The following is a 17,652-nucleotide window of genomic DNA, read 5'->3' on the forward strand; positions in this document are numbered from 1 at the left end:
GGTTGTCCCATCAGACCATCAATTCCCGAAATCACAGAGATGCAAAACTCAAAAAAGCGCACATGGGTCAGTGCGAATCCGGCGCATAGAGTAAAAACTCATCTCTTAAGGCGGCAAGAAGGTTAAAATGCTTAATTGAAAACAGTATCTTGTGTTTGTTTGACCACCAGGTGGCACTGTAAGCATAATTTAAAATTGAGACAGCACATGGTTATCAAATTACTGCAGGTTTAGCATCAATGGACTGTTGCTCTTTGGTTTAAATAACGCCAGTGAACAGCACACATAAAACTTAACATTTTTTTAGAATTATAAACATTAATTGATGACCGATATTCCCATTTTATTTTAAAAGTTTCAGTACCAGCTTTCTAAAAGTATCACCCTGTCAGATTCTAAGTGCAACAAAGTAATTTCATTTAAATTTGGAGCCTGTGAAATGAGCTTTTTAAGTGTATATTTATATGTAAAAAAATATAAAAGAAACGATGGAGTGAGTGTGTGAGACATTGTGTCTGTAGCCCAAACAGTTTACAACTCCGTGCAGTCTGTTTTCAGACGGTGATGGAGAGGGCAGCCAGTCTGCCAGCCGGAGAAGAAAGAGGTTGGGGTGGAGGGGAGGACATTACTGAAACACCTGGTCTGAGCAAAACGGAGCCTTTTCTGTGCACAAATGGCTTTTTAAATGCTCTGATGTGACTGCAATCGTTAGTACTTTCATGATCAAGAAACTCATAAAGGACAGAACTAAGAGTTCTGTCCTTTATGAGTTTATGAGAACGACTGTGTGTAAAAACATGCGTAAAAGTGCAGCGGCATGAATTATGTAGAAAATCCAACCTTTAGGGAACAAAAAGAAATACTTTAATAAACTCACCAGTGTTACTGTTATTACTTCCCCTGCTGTTACGTTGCACAATCCACTTTTGCCAAAAGGACTTTCTAATTCAGTCATCAAAGAAAAACACTTTACATGACTTTCAGTACTTCATCAAAGAAATACAAAGAAATATATTTATACCCATACCACAGAAAGATATTATACACAGTAGCACCCTGTAGCAACGTCAACAGGAGAGAAGATGAACAATTTCTTCGGTCGTGTGCACAACTGGAAAAGTCTGCATAGTCTTCTCTCTGTGTGTTTATGCCTAAAACTACCTAAAATAGTGAGACAACAAATAAACCTGGGTGAAGACTCAGCAGACACACATCCAAACAAAACAGTCTAAACAGAAACAGGATGTGAGAGGAAGACGTAACCTTTCATAACAATAAAACAATCAATCTGATGACTGAGCCATATAATATTTATTTTAAAAAATTCAGATAGTACACCCAAAATCCAAGGGTGACAGCAAACCTGTAGTCCAGTCATTAACAGAATGTAAAGAAGCTATATAAATCAATCATTTGTCATTGTCTTATTGGGAATTTTTCTTAAAGTATAGCGTAGTCAATTTCATCAACCTCCAATTATTATTGCAAGTCATTAACAAGGTCATAAAAAGTCCAATATGAACTACGATTTTTGAGGCTTGGATTTAGTTTCACCTCTTGACCATGTCACAGTACTATTAGTATTATTATTACTACTATTTCTAAGAGATTTTAAGAAAAAACAACCATGATCATGTCAGTCAAGGCCTGTCCTTTCTGTATTGCTTACTGAATATCACTAAAGCATGGTTAGCTGGTCTCATCGTGGAGAATCAGCCATGACAGTAACAGAAACAGCGTCAGCTGTTTCCTCAGCTGACGCTGTAGCAACTACTCGTGTGCCAATGTGATTATACTTCCAAGACAAGTGACTGAAAGGTGTTAAAAGATGTAACCGCTGTTTGTGAAGCAGTCCTGAGAGTTTAAGTCAGTGCAGGGTGGGATTACAGCTTTTATGCAGTGCTAGCCTGCCCCCTTCTGGTGTAGTGACAAACTACTGCTGTAACAATAGCAATCTTAATTTATCCTGTAAACCTTTTTTTTCTTTTTTTTACAGGAAAAGATCACAGAGACATTTATTCATTTTAAAATAAATTAATATTTTTACTCTAACCTTCCAACATGAATCTTCTCTACCTTCAAGTTTTTTTCCCCTCCAATTCTATCCTTAATCACCACTTTGTGTAATGTGCTTCATAGCTGCCTACATTTCCCTTAAAGATTATCAGAGCAACCTCAGAGTAGGTGCAATTTAATAACTTCCTAGAAAATTATCTTCAAGGACTCTCCAGAGAGACTCACAGTTAGCTGATTAGTTGAATTAATAGATGGCTGTAAAAGCAGCTGCAAATAGTCTCTTGTGAATGTACAGACATCAAATAAAAGCTTATATTGTGTTGTGTATTGTGGATTTTAGTTATTTTAAGCTGCTAAAGTTAGCTAAAACGATCAGAGTGACTAAGTGTTAGCTAGCTACCTTAGCTAACTCACTGCAAAACAGCAACAACTGGTAGGGAAGCTTTTTCCCATCTTTCAACCCAATACAAAGACCCTATACAAAACGGGAGTGTGTCTTATACAACAGGCAAACCAAATTTGATGTTTATCCTAAATGTGCTACATTTCTTTAAATTTGGGCCTGCATAATCTGTTACTGCAGCTTAATGTGCATGAAAAAAATATATGTATACAAGGGGAAGAAAGTTAAAAACTCTACAGATAGCAGCCAAATACAAACTGAATGTAAAAAATGTTGTGTACACAGAAGAATGACTGCTCTCTATGCATAAGTAAAAAAAATTACTTCCAAAACTACTAAAATAATTTAAAACAACATTATACCCTATTCACATGGGATTAGTTTTACCTGTGGACCAAATGCTATTTGTAAGAATTACATGGATTTTCTTCATTGTTAATCCCGTGCGAATCGACCATGCCAGTAATTTGTAAAGTAAAAGTTCTCCAGCAAATTATCTACTGAACTCCGAGGTCCTATGATAAAAACTGATCCAATGCAAATCGGTATCTCAGCGATTTGGACAGAAATGGTTGGGATCCAAAACGTTATTATATATTTTTGTTTTCCTGGCCACATTTTTATTTGCTTCTGGCTAAGAATGGAGGCTGCATTGGCTGTAACTGAAAACCTTTTGGGGTCCAAGCCAGCAAATCCCTGTTGACCTGGGATTCAGCCTTTTCATCAAAAAGAATGCTTATCCCATGCGAATAGGGCTTTCCTTTCCTTCCGTGAACCAAAATGAACCAGAAACTTTGCCAAACCATCCAAAAATAATCAATATTTAAATCAGGCTCAGCAGTGAACTCCCTGCACGATCCTCTGCCAGTAGATGTGCATCTGTGACATGCTCATCGTAGTAATGGCGATCACTTTGGAGAGATCGCAGCTGCTCAAAGGATGCCGGGGGATGACCTGAAACATCCTCTGGTCGGGAGGGTCGGTAGGAGAGACACCCAGACGTTTCAGGCACATACCCAGGTATGCGTCTTCAATGTAGATGGGCTTGATTTGAGACGATACTCTCAGGATCTTCTTGGGTAGATCCAGAGACATGACGTAAGCCATGCCCAGAGGGTAGGGGGGATACTCCGGCTCTGCGATCACGTGGGTTGGCATGTAGAACTTGTTGAAAGGGTTTCTTAAAACTGGGCTGTGCCACCATACCAAACCCGTCATGTAGTTTTCCTTAGGCGTCTTGGGGTCCAGTAACAATGCAACCAAATTGTCAACATGCAGTAACATATCCGAGTCGATTTTTATCACAAAGCTGGCCTTGGCGCAGTGTTGAGCCAGCCACTCCAGCATGACCATGGTCTTGATGGTCAAGTTGCGGTAGCTGTCCTGGAAGTTACTCTGAATGAGATCACGATACCGCTCGCTCTCCTGTTTCAGTCTCGCCTGCTGCTGGTTGGCGTCGACCCCTCCAGGTAGCCCCACTATGAAGACGGTCTCAACCAGCTGACCCAGGACCATTTTCTTACCCCCCCACGTTCTTCGGATGGCGTCCCGACCTTCCAAATTGGTGGGAGCAACGGGAACCATCAAGATCAGGAACGGGTTGGTGGTCTTGCACGTTGGAGAGTTATCCATGAAGAATCTGTAGTTCCGTGGGTAGGACACATGGTACGGTCCTGGGTCCTCCCACTTTGGCTCAGGCGGCATAGAGGCCGTGACGTTGGACTTTTTATATGCTGGTCCATACAGGCGATCAGGCTCGTTGTCATAGGTAAGGTAAATGATGACCAATGTCACTCCTACCAAAACGCAGATGAAGATGTCCTTCAGTTGTCTCCTGTTGTCCATTAGAACTGTGTGTATATATATATATATATATAAAAAAAAGTAATGTTATTGCAAAACTTTCAGAGCAAAGCATGTGTAAAGGACTAAGTTCTGAGTAAAGAACATGCTATACTCAAATACTGTTAATGTACAAGACAGGTTTCCAAGAATTGTTATTATTTTAGCATTTTTAAATGAAAATACTTCTTAATTGTCTAGCCAATGAGCAATACCTTTAAATTCAAGCTGGTCAAAGTGAAAAAAACCCCCAAAAACCTAATCGGATTTTAAGTTGACTGACTGTAGCATTTCCAGTTGGAACTGGTTTCTGTTGCCTGGCAACCAAAACTCTAAGGCAGCATAATCTGATGGTGGGCACATCCACAGCAGACAAGTCCATCAGTGGAAAGATTAAAATTTGCCTTGAAACTGAATTAATTTAGGATTAGAGGAGCAACATACATTTTATTGATGTCCATTAGTTTTAACTCCTGAGCCTTTTCCTGAGTAAATAATCAAAAACATATTTCTACAAACTCATTCATGAACACGGAAGTATAAAAGTTAACATGTGAAGATGTGATTTATTAATAATGTTATGTCTGATAGTTCTTAATGTAAACCTGAAACAAAAATCTTTCTTCATAAATGCAAAAGTTTAACAAAATACCCCCACGGCCACTCTATTGTTTAATTGGGCCACATAAATAGAGTTTCAAACTTCAACATTTGTGGGCTTAAATATTATTTTAGCCAGTCAAATCAAATCTGTTTTATTGACAAGTGTCAAATTACAACAGGAAAGATGTTTAATATTTAATTTTATGCATTGAATGCAGAGAAAGCTGTAACACTTTTAACAGCATTAACGGCTCTTTGAGGATATTTGTCGTATCATGGATGTGCAGCAGACAAACCCAAAGCAGCTGAGTGAATATTAATGGACTCGCTGTACTAGCAAGCTTTAATATATGGATCTTTAAGCACTCAAATGATGAGAAAAGATAAAGTCAAAATATTTCTATATAGGGTAAATAAGTTGCACATACCTGTTAATGCAGCTCTCAGGCAATGTCCACGAGCCAAACCATGTGAAAAATGTCCCAGATCTGCTGAAAATAAAGACAAGAATGTCAAATAAAACAACTAAATTTAGGGCTAAAAAAGGGACTAAATACAAAGAATAATTTTAGGCATTAATCATATATTTTGACCATATTTATACATTTATAGTGAGAAAACAGGAAGTAAACAGTCCTGACAATATGTCAACTTTCTGTTACTTATAGAGTTTGATGTTTCACCTTTAAGGAGACAAAGTTGCAACACAAAAAACAAGTAACTCAGGAACAAGGAGAAAAACAACAGGGTTTGCGGATGCAGACCTAATTTATCACTTTCTTAATCTTATCTTTAAACCTTTTCCACTGTACACACCCAGTTAGGACACACACACTGTTTTCTCACACAGTGACATATTTGTATTTTCTGTATGTGTGGCGTAAGTAGAGATAAAAACCACTGGGGCCACAACAGCGGAAGAAACAAAAAGAAACACCATCAGAATCTTTTCTGTACTCATTTCACTAAACTTCAGTAAAATACGTTTCCAACACCTTTGAAACTTGCTACAACCAATGTGTAAAAATGTTTTCGATTTGAGGAAGCAACACAAAGTTGTGAAAAAAAAAAATGAAAACAACAGTACCTCTCAGTAAGTTATTCATCTTATTTTTTCTTCCACGTCTCAGACAAGCGGTTCTACAATCTGACTCTGGAATGAACACATTACCTAAAGCATACTGGTTCATAAACAGAATGAGAACCTAACCTAAGAACACCTGACAGAAACAGACGCCTGCCGTCTCAGAAAAATTAAACTCCTCCTCTTGCTTTGACTTCCTGTTTTACTTGCCTCCAGATCAGAGGAGAAATATGGCAGCCTGGCGGTTGATGAGGGTGGGACGCCAACCAACTGTTGAAATGTTCATCGAAAACATTGGTTTTCCTACTTGGCACTGAACTCAAGATCTGCTCAAGAGCCAGTGATCCAAATCAGACAAGTTTTCCTGGTTGGCAGGGGATTCCCATTCATTAAAGGTGCAGTATGCAACTTTTATAAAAAAAAAAAAAGTATGTTTTTTTTAATATATTTGTTGAAACTGTCACCATGTTGTGACAGTATAATATGACACAATCTGTGAAAAGATTGACCTGCTCCACCTCGTCCTTGAGCTACTATTGCCGTCTGGAGAAACACCAAAACAACCAAACATAGCCAGGAGGAGGGCCTTACTGCTGTTAATCAAGATCATGTATGAGCAGCTAAATGTGCTAATGGTGAAGAAACAACTCACCGTTACAGAAAAACCGTTTATCCGCTGTCATCGGTGGACATGCTATCTAGCTTTAGCATTCACATCAGGCTCTGCCAACAGCGGGGGTGAGTGGCGTGTAAATGGGTGTGATTGACAGCACTAAGACCCGCCTCTTGGCTATGATTGGTTGTTTCTAGCTAGTGCTGGGAGAACACAGAGGATGTGGATTTCTTTCACAGATCTTCTGTCTCATACCGTACTGTCACAGTTTAAACAAATACGTAAAACAATATATTTTTTTGGTCTTATTGGCCTTTATTTGATAGTTAACTGACAGGAAAGTGGGTAATGAGAGATGGGGAAGACATGCGGCAAAGGTCGCCAGGCCGGGAATCAAACCTGTGACGGCCACGTCAAGGACCAAGGCCTCCATATGTGGGTTGTGCTTAACCCCTGCACCACCACAGCACACTGTAAAACAATGTTTTTTATAAAAGTTACATATTTCTGTCTGGAGGAAGACCGTTGCGTCTCTGTGAGTTTCCCCTTCCCACTTTTGGCATGATTAAAAAACTTTCTTCAGATATGTTACGTATGAGGAACTAAGACCATTAATGGCTTTAAAAGTTATTAAAGTTATAAAATGTAAATGTAACCACTTCAGAGACATCTGGAGTTAGTTATATGAGCTCTGTTTCTGATCTATATCAACATTAGCGCAGATTAAATTTCTATTATTATTGTGTTCTTTTTATAAAAACCAAAAGGCAGACCCATTACACCAATTCACTAAGATCCTAAACGTTTGTAGCTTCATTAAAAAAGAATAATTATAAAAAGTCAACGAAACGTGTTAAAATTAATAATCTCAGTAATTGTTTCAACAAGGTGTTGCGCAACTCTGTGCGTTTCGGTTCCATTAACAAAAAAACAAAAACAAAAAAAAGCGACTCAAAGACCGACTGACGAACAGAGTAGGAGTTTAAATTAGCTACGCAACCACCGCTGTGTTCATGAGAGGCTTATTAATAATCGAGAAATAAATATCAAGCCTGGAAACCTGATATCGTAACGGACTGAATGTTGTGTTTTTAATGTAATCTTTGCTCGGCTTGCGGGGTGCAGGCGGTTGCCACGGCAACGGGTGTGCTTAAACGACAGAGACCGAGAGTAAAAAGGTAGGAGATGTTTTCAGTTGATAGTCTGTTCGGGTTGTTTTACCTTTTTTTTTACCTTTGCTGTGGCTCATCACATCTGCTGTAGTTTCTGAACATTCAATAAACGACAAAATTGGACTAATTACCTCGTTCGTTTGTGAGCATACGTCACAACAAACATCAAATAGGACAAATATATTTCATTTAAGTTTTAACAAATTCTACCGCGATAATTATGTGAAATTAAATTAATTATATCCCGACTTCAGAAGATTTGCCTTTACCTTTATTGGGCTCTTTGGTTCCCCCTATCAGTCTGTATTTTCTCATATCGAGGTCATCAAACCAAATTTCAGATCTACCATGACTGACTGACACCTGCTGGCGTCAGGTTTGCAACCAGCTTCTGACTGAGAAACCAGTAACCTGCTCCCAGTGTCAGAATCTCACTGAGGAAGAAACTAGATTAGGTTTTCTGTCACTTTATTATTTCTGCTATAACTGATGTATATTCGCATATAAAATAAGTAATTAGAGTTTAATTTGCAATTTTTATGTCTTTGTGTCATGAGGTAGATCTCAGGCGGCTGGTGAGAGAAAAAGTAGATCTTGCTCTCAAAAGGTTTGAGCACCCCTGGTGTAGACTGTTTGGATGGTTTACATAGTTGGGTTAATACAACATAATTTGAGAAAATAATTATGCTATTAAATTTTTTTCAAAGTCATTATTATTTTTAAAATTTAAAACCTTAAATTTTAAACATGACTATTTTAGTTTACACTTGCAAGGTAAAATAAAGTTTGGTGAAGAGTAAAAGTGAGAGAATCCTGTTTATGCAAGTCGACAAGTTGAACAGGTTCCTCAAATCAAAAGCAATGCCTTCAGCAGGCAGAAACAGACAGGAGGACTGTTAGGCTGGGGGATTTAAGGTTCTGGATCCAAAACCTGAATGGCTTGTTTAGGTTTCTACTTTTCACACGACTGAAGGAAATAAAAGAAATAAACCATGAATCTCACTAACTGAACACAACAATACTCTGTAAATTTGGGATTATGGATCTCTGAAGGGAACCTAATCTTCAGGATACTTTCACTTCAAAAACATGTTCAAATTATCAATTTTTGTAAGTGTATATCTTTATAAGAACAATCCTGTTTATCCATAAAAGTTTAATCTTCATCCTCATGAGTGAAGTTCACAAAAAAAGTTCAATCATCTGCATTCAGTATATAACCGCAGAATTTTATATATATATATATATATATATTTTTTTTTTTCAAAAAATTCAAAATGTCAAATACTAATGTAGTTTTTTATTTTTTACAGGTGTATATTTTTTTATATTTTAGTGCCATTTGTAATATAGAGACAAAAAGGAGGAAAATGTAATAAACAGGAAAGAAGTGGACTTGAGTTGATTTGGCAGAAACAAAATTCCTCTCGTACACCGTTAACTATAACAATTAAGGCAGCACAATAACTGCAAACACTCAGCTATGAACCAAGGAGTAACAAGTCCTCGAATCCTGTCATTCATGGTAAAGAGCCGTTCAAAAGAATCGGATCGTTCGTGATTCACTAGTGAGAAACGTGCCGAATAAACCAATTTTGACCAACTTCACATCTATAATATTGTTAAAATAAAACAGCTATTACATATGTATGGAGTTTTTTGTGATTAAATTTAGACCGCAACATGTAGGAAAACTTTACTTAGAAAATAAGGAAGTAGGTGATGTATGCTGCCTGCACCAGATGATTTTCTCTAAGAACACGACCCCAAACTTGTGTAAAACTGAACACGGTTGAGGTGTTTCATCCTGCAGTCCGATAATCGGAAGCTAACCGAGTTATATCGTCTAACAACCCGTCGATAACTTTGTATTTCCCCTCCCGTAGCCTACCTTTGTGTTCCTCGCTTTGTTTTTCAGACACTCTTCCTCTCTTCGACGTCTTCTCTGAGGTACAGAAACGCTCCCAGCAGATGGGAAGTCATGTTAAAGTAGATGTAACATGACACGGTGGAAAAATAAAACAACTGCGCGCGGCCATTGAAAGGTATTGCTACCTGAGGGTACAGATCCTTGTCAGCGGACTGGACACGCCCCGCTTCCTTGTCGGCTCTGGCCAACAACAGAGCAAAACCAAACAGCTTTCACAGCAAACATGATTCACTGTTCGAAAGGTTTAAGCTTCGACGTAAATCTATGGAGGCCTCTTTCCGCCACTTTGACAAAAAAAAAAAAAAAACTTGTGTCGTCTTTGTCTAATATCTAGATTGACTTTATGCTCTGAAACACTTGAGAGTGACGAACACGTAAAAGAAATAGGAACTCGGCAGGGAGGTAAACACTTTTTCCACACTATTTTAGACTATATATACCACTGCTCTAATATATAGTTGCACAGTATATAGTCAATTTCGATTTCAAATCCCACTCGTGCAATAACCTTTTTATGCCACTAGGTGTCAGGCGAACCTTGCCGTTTTTTACATCTTTGTTTCGATTTGACTTTTTGTCGTTTATCCAACGTAATAACGAATTTTCAAATGAAAAACAAATGAACACAATTTCTTGTTTGTATTTAAGTTCAAGCTGAAAACAGGCATGTTTAGTAGTCATGTAAGGTTTAATAGTCTGCATTTTGTTTTGGCAAATTGGTATGCTCTGTAATAGGAACGTTAATGAGTTTAAATGCAGACTTACTGATATTTTGTTATGGATCATAGAGAATCATCAGTCATCTCTTGAATAAATGTGATGGTTCTTGTAGTTATTACAGGACCATGAACTAAATACTTTTTTTTTAAAATGCTTAGTCAGAATTGCTCCCTTCCTGAGGAAGTTTGCACCCGGTCAGCCTTCCTGCTCAGTTCTGTCTGGGAAATCTGCTCCCACATTCCACTACTGGTCAAAACCAAAAAAAGTCCTGCAGGAGCTGATAAATATCTGAACAAAAACAATGACTTGTTGACCAATTTCCAGTTCTGCCAACCATCAAAGGTCCTCTCTCAATACACTTATATGCAAGTCATGTTTGTTTTATACTAGTGATAGTTAAAGTGAGGTAGAATGACACAACTGGACACAGAAAAAGCACTTTAGTGGAACTTTGCAAGCTCAATACAGATATTATACATTAAGACCGTTTTTTTTTAAAACATGCTCTGCACTGCACAACACTACAACCCACTTGGCAGATTGTGACTTCGGTAGATGTAAACAGGATTTCTTTACCGAGGAAGTAATTTAGCAAAGACTTCACGAGAAAGCTGCTAATTACAATTCCAAACTTCATGTGCCGTTTGCTGCCTTTGAAGCCAACAGAAAACACGAGAGTCGCATTTAAATAAATCAAACTGTCTTTTCTTTATGATTTTTGGTGAAGTGCAAACAAAACCTAATTTCATTTGGCTTCGTTCATTAGAAAAATTTATTTGACAATTGTTTTTTATAAACAGCCAAATTCTAAAAGAGCAGATTTAACAAAAATCAATAACATTGCAATCATATTCATTTAATTTTAAATGTATCCCAAACAATGGGAACATATGTACAATACATTGTCTAAAAGCAAAATGTTTGACATATCGTAAAAAAATAAATAACATCAAAGCAGGAGTGGACAGTATATTAAATTCTGAATAATTGTATATTGGGTTTTGTTTACAAACTTGCTCTTCGTCAATTATAGTTTTTAATCAATTCCATTGAATGTATTGTTTTTTGTGATACAAAAGTGCTTTTGCATTTGCATTCAGTCACCCTGAGTTATTCGTTTGCTGAACTATCATTCTCTGCAATTTCTGCTGCAGGCCTTTTAGGGCATGTCTCCACCAGAATCCCACATCTAGCAATGAAAAAAAATTATAAATCTTATTTAAAAATCAGTTCAAGATTAATTACATTTAATAGACACATTCACAATTCCAGGCTTTAACATGAATAAATATTGAAAATATGCAAAAGTATTTGTACATCTGCGAAGCACTGGTAGTGGCTTGAACAAGATAAACCTGACTAGGTTGAACCTTTAGCTACATGCAATAGTCAGAAAAGTTTTTGATAAATATAAATCTGTTAGACGGATGAAGTGGGGGGGGGGGGAACACTCAAAAAAGAGAAATTATTTTTAGAGTGAATTAAATTTAACTTCAATGCTGCTCAGTGTGACAGCAATGAGTTTTAAATAAAACATGTCAAAATAATAATAATAAATTCCCTGTTTTACAATAAAGTGCAGATTGAAAGTTTCTGAAACAAAAGATTCCAGTGTAAGAACATAAAAAAAAAAATCCTAATTAAAAAATTATAAAAAGTAAATCCCATATCACTATTAATGTTTGTCCTAACAGTGAGGTCCAGGCTTCTTGTAGTCTGTCCAATAATCGATCAGTTGTTCTGAAGAATCAAGAATGTACGTAATGATCTTAGAGAATTCACAGCGATCATATCTTGTGTTATAGTCCCTAAACTGAGAGTAATCCGGAGGAGATGTAACTGAAAGTCCGAGATTTTTTATGCACATCCCAATATAAACATCTTCTATGTTAAAAGGCTTGATATATTTTGAGACCTCCACAAATTTGGCGGGAAGGTCATTGGAAAAGACGTACCCCATGCCCTGGGCGTATATGGGGTACTGGGGGTCAGGGTACAGCTCCTCGGGAACGTACCACTTGGAGTCCTTGGACCGGATAACAGGCACATTGCCCTTAAGCAATCCTGTCAGGTAGTTCTTTTGGGGGATCCCTGGTTTCTTCAACATGATCACCAGGTTATCGACGTTCAGGAACATGTCAGAGTCCACCTTCATGGCGTAGGCCGCTGCAGGGCAGCGCGTGGCCAGCCAGTCCATGATCACCATGGTTTTAATGGTCAGGTTGAGATACGTGTCCAGGAAGTTACTCTGGATCAGATCGTTGTGCTGCTGGTTCTCCTGTTGGAGCTCCTTGACATCAATTTCCCCATCGAGACCCAACACGAACAGAGTGAGTACCGTCTCGCCCTGGACCACTCGGTCTTTGCCCCACGTTGCCCGGATCGCGTCCCGAGCCGCAACGTTGCTTGGAGCCACCGGCACCATCAGAACCAGGAAAGGCGAGTTGACTTTGCAAACCTCGGCGTTCTCCATGACAAATCTGTAGTTGTGCGGATAAGCTTCATGGTACTGAAGGCGCTGCTGCTGCGCAGGATGTGGCTCTGTGTTGTCATGCATATCATTTAGCATAAGTCTGTGTTTCAGGTGGACTCCATAAGGCGGTGCATTACCCAGAGAAGTTTGGACAAAAACCCAGTTGAAGGTCTTTTGGAGAGAAAAACCTTCACATAGTGACTGTGTGTTATTGCACATGGTGTATAAGAGACAGAGGATCAGCAGGCAAAAAAGAACCAGGAACTGAAACCAAAAGCGAAATGACGACGTCTTCTCCTGACATAAAGGTTTTCTGTAGAGAAAAGAATTAAAACTGGTTAGCATATTTGGTGATGAGTTGGAATCCCTCCTTGCCATAATCTATGTCTCGCCACAGATTCTACTTTGTTCTGTCTTATTTTATTGCATGTCCATTTTTGTAAATTGTCGTCAAGGGACTGCAGATGCAAATTAGCTTTTGCTATAATCTAGTACAGCACATCACACTGTGGCATCTGTTTGAGTTGTACATTGTCCGGTTTTCAATACAGTTCATTATCATAAGTCTAAACTCCTGGGCTCCTTAAAGGCCTTATTATAGCCCCAACTCCAATGAAGTTTGGCCATTGAGTAAAATATGACTACACACAGAATGGGGTTATTTGCAAATACTTTTCATCCTATATTCAGCTGAATTCACTACAAACTCAAGATATTTAATGTTCAAATGGACAAACTTAATTTATTAATTTAATTAAATTTTAATGCCGGGAACATGTTCCAAAAACGTTGTTCCTGGATCTTCACTGTGCTGCATCACCTTTCCTTTTTGGTATAAAATCTCAAAATTACTCGCAATTGTACATTGAAGATCATTGTACCTAAATAGTTGGACTCACAAAGTGTTGAACCTGTCCCCATCCTTCCTTGTGAATCAATCACCTGTTTACCCTGTCCTCCAGAGAAATGTTACAAGCAAGGGTTTTTTAAGCATCCTTTAACTTTCAGTCTTTTCTTGCCCCTATCCCAACCTGTCCCAACAAAATTTTAAATGTTTATCAAACAGAATTTTCTTCCAAAAACTAAAGCAACCAATACATAAGTATTTCTGATCATACTCATACATATAAACAAGCAAAGAAAACAAAAATCAAACATTTTTGAGGATAAAAAGTGCTTGACTGAGATATATTTCTGAACTTCTATAATTTCTAAATGTTTGTTTGCTGATGACACTTTTCTTAGGGCAACAAGAAACCCCACCCTGACTAATTTGGTTTTATTTAGCAAATAATTTTCTCTGAAAAAGTAAGGCTCCTCTGTTAGCTGCCACAACATAACAGCACATCTGCCATGCTTCCTGTTATTTGTTCTAGAGCAGCGAACAAAATGATGGCGCTGCTTTATCTAAAACAGTGGTTCTTAACCTTTTATGAGGTACAGTTTTATATGCGCATTCACAGAACCCTTCTCACCACTTTGCGGTATTCTGATTTAGTAATGTAATTATATTAGTTGTGTTACCACTCCACTAGACGCAGTAGCAACCCCGAAAAGATGCGACTAAGGAGCAAATTTACACTATAGAATTTGGTAAAAACGGTGAGCTTTGCTGAAGTAATTAAAGACACAAGCATAGACATCAATACGTAGACGCCTCATGGAGCACTGAGTCGTACGTAAAAGCGTCCGCCATCTTCTATGTGGCAGCAGGGCGATCGGAGCTCCTTAAGTCCTGTGCTCTGTGGACTTGTTTCAACCGTTTTATGAAACAAACTGGATTCGTTAGGATTACCTTCCCCAGGTAAGGATGAAAGATCAGAATTACTTGACTTTGCAGCCAGAAATGTCCTTCTAAACAATCGGAAAATATTTCCTATGTAGCTAAATTGGCCCGAAATAACCGCTGATTGTTAGCATAGCAGCTAACGTTTTCATACTGTTTTCTAATGAGAGAGAGCTGATGAGAAACTGCTGTTAGAGGAGAAGTTAATTAAAAACCAGAGGATTTTGTGAGTAAAGATCAGTCAGGATCAGAGCTGGAGCTGCTGTTCTTCAGTCTGTTTCCCAGCTCAGCTTCACCATGTCGGTATTTAGCTATAAAGATGCTACGAGTCAGAGCCCAACATGCTGAAAATGTCTTTTTCTGAATGTGAAAGAAACATATACAAAACATAGATCGTATGTATTTTCTATTACACTTTTGGATAATTTCTCTTTTATCCTTGACTTTAGCCTGTGAACCAGGACATCTCAGAAGTCATTGGAGTTCTCCCAGTGTGACCAGCAGACTGTAGCCTGTGACCAGTGTTCCCAGTATAATAAATGTTTTATTCTTTCACTTTGTGTGTATTTTTAAATATCTCAATCTGAAGTATTAGTGTAATAATGTAGCTTATGTAATGAAATAAAAATAATTTACTCTGTTAGAATTATTTTCACTCTTTGCTGTCAAAAGCAGAGTTGACATACTGTAATAAATATTTATTCTCTTGAAAAAAGTAAGAAAAATATGTAGTTTAATGTTTGACAATGATTGATTTATAAATCAAAAGTCATTTCTCAATAACGTATAAAAAAATACAGGAAAATAGTTTGTCTTGAAATGTTAAATGCACATTAAATTATGGAATTATGTAAATATATTCTTTAATAAAACACTGCAAAAGTGTGTCTGTTCATCAATTTCAATATAAAAATTATCAATCATTTCTATCAAATAAAACATTGTGCTCTTTATTCAGAAAGGCCCCAAAACAATTAAATATTCACATCAAAAGTTAGAAACTCTGTCTTTAGTAATTTCTTTGATTGTCAAATACATTAATGTGTGTGAGAAAATGTGTCAATGGCAGGTATTAACTTAAAATACTTTGTAGAACGGCACTTTATAAAGTTCGATCCATGACATTACGTAGCCTTTCTGTTCGATCCATACCACATATTCCACATTCAATATGGCGGACGCTGTTACGTATCGCAGCAACGGGCCGGCCCGCTCCATGAGGCGTCTACGTGTTAACGTCTATGGACACAAGTTCAAATCCATGCTGAGAGTGGAGCTCCTTCAATCAGGGCTCCTCTGTAGCTCTGATTGGCTAAGCAATGTAACGTAACGTGATCCTCTGCAGCAAGTGATGGCAAAGCGGGGCGTCATCACCACTTTACACAAGTGTGTCTTTACCTCCGCGGCACAGGCTCCGCCGAACCCCTGGGGTTCGATCGAACCCAGGTTAAGAACCACTGATCTAAAACCAACGTTTGTCTTTTGTACATTTAAAACCTCTTTTTTTCAGCATATCCAACTTTATTTACGACGAAGCATTATTATTTTTCTCATAACCCCCACGCCTCCACTCATCAAAAAATAATAGGCCCTCAACAGTTTAGTGTCACGAACCACCTGCTACAGAATATAAACTCAGAAAGGAATGTACTAATTTAAGCATTAGCTTACTTATGTAAAGGATGGGGCTCCCGCACATCACCGCAGAACATTTCCAGACGTCGCCTTGGTCCATTCAGAGCAGAAAACGTGAACAAAATGACACCGACTTCGGCGGAGAGCCCACCGGAGGCCGGGGACCGACCGAACCCCGAAGGTCCTCACCGATGGAGCCGCAGGCAGCAGGAGTCCGTCCGCCCGCCCGCCCGCCGGGGTGACAGCTCGCTGCGGGATTCTTGACTTCAGCGAAAAGCCTGATAAGGTTTTTGGCTGCACCTCTGTTATCGACACGGAGAGGCTGTCACGGCTGTCCCACCCGCTCTGAAAACACCCTGAAACCACTCAACTGTGAGAGGAAGTAGTGATGGGCCATATGAATTCAGGCTTCGAGGCTTGTACCGAGTAAAAAGGGGGCGTGTCCGATGAAACCCCGCTTCGAGGCTTGTGACGTCTTGCTGAAAACCACGTGACTGGCAACAAACGAGGCCTCGCATTGCATGGGTCACGTGACTGCTTCATTTTGCGTGTCGGTTTTCAAAGTAAAAGCGCGGTGAGCCGCGCTGCATCATGGGTTGGTGTTCATTTGGTCTCGCATCAGAGGAGAATATTTGTCTTCAGTAGCCAAAATAAAATGAATATTGACCAACATATTTGATGTGTATTGATCATGGCACTCATCAAAATGTAATGTTTGTTACTGCTTTTCTCAATTGTAGATTATGTTGTTTTTTTATAATTATATTTTTGTGTTTTTATGATGTAAATCTCTTTGAACTGTATTGTTGCTGACATGTACTACACAAGTAAACTTGATTAATTGTCTGAAATGGAGCCAGCAAGAGGAAAATCTCTGATATCTGGGAATACTTTGAGATGATCGCTCACAATAAAATTCTTAGATAACAATAATTAACCCTCCACCTCCCAATTTCTCACCTTCTGCAAAGTTCCACTATTATTTGTAGTCTGATTGGCAAAGATATATCAGTCTTGCACAGCAGAAACAGATTTAATCCTGTTGTAGAACTAAAATTCAACATGTAGCCAAATATAAGGGATGAGAGCCAATTATAAATCCAAGAAAAAGCGAATGTCCCAACAGGCACTGCACTCCCAAGACACTAAAACATCAAATGTCTTTGTCAAATCAGTCTGACATAAAAGAAAACCCAACACATCCACTGACATTCAACATAAACCAGGACTAGATTGGCTACAAATAATTTTAATAATTAAAACATATGACAATTAAATATGGTTTCATTGATTCTCCTGTTACTAAACATGAGTTTGATGGAAACTTTGACAATATTGCATTTAGTAATTTTTGGAAGTATGTTCCAACTGAGTG

The 17,652-nt window shown here is 38.3% G+C and overlaps 2 protein-coding genes across 9 annotated transcripts; both read right to left on the bottom strand.

Annotated features, from left to right (window-relative positions):
- Positions 1-841: 841 nt before the first annotated feature.
- Positions 842-10,261, bottom strand: LOC103475355 (beta-1,3-galactosyltransferase 2-like). 8 transcript variants are annotated; one of them, XM_081602543.1, is made up of 4 exons: positions 9,625-10,261; positions 6,961-7,032; positions 5,293-5,352; positions 3,227-4,215 (listed from the first exon to the last, which is right to left on the bottom strand). In XM_081602543.1, the coding sequence occupies exons 2-4, from the start codon at positions 6,992-6,994 to the stop codon at positions 3,254-3,256; spliced, it is 1,056 nt and encodes a 351-aa protein (XP_081458669.1). In that variant the 5' UTR covers positions 6,995-7,032; positions 9,625-10,261; the 3' UTR covers positions 3,227-3,253. The 8 variants fall into 8 exon arrangements, 7 of the variants coding, with proteins under 7 accessions (XP_081458669.1, XP_081458620.1, XP_008425526.1 ...); XM_081602494.1 differs by having other exon boundaries at positions 3,227-4,269; positions 9,625-10,257; XR_014085660.1 differs by lacking the exons at positions 3,227-4,215; positions 6,961-7,032; positions 9,625-10,261 and adding exons at positions 842-1,161; positions 8,003-8,019 and having other exon boundaries at positions 5,293-5,355.
- Positions 10,262-10,808: 547 nt separating this feature from the next.
- Positions 10,809-17,012, bottom strand: LOC103475609 (beta-1,3-galactosyltransferase 5-like). Its single transcript, XM_008427428.3, has 2 exons — positions 16,314-17,012; positions 10,809-13,169 (listed from the first exon to the last, which is right to left on the bottom strand). The coding sequence occupies exons 1-2, from the start codon at positions 16,352-16,354 to the stop codon at positions 12,071-12,073; spliced, it is 1,140 nt and encodes a 379-aa protein (XP_008425650.2). The 5' UTR covers positions 16,355-17,012; the 3' UTR covers positions 10,809-12,070.
- Between the last annotated feature and the right edge of the window lie 640 nt (positions 17,013-17,652).

The sequence above is a fragment of the Poecilia reticulata genome, chromosome 1, assembly GCF_904066995.2.
Source record: "Poecilia reticulata chromosome 1, P_reticulata-male-v2, whole genome shotgun sequence".
NCBI lineage: Eukaryota > Metazoa > Chordata > Actinopteri > Cyprinodontiformes > Poeciliidae > Poecilia > Poecilia reticulata.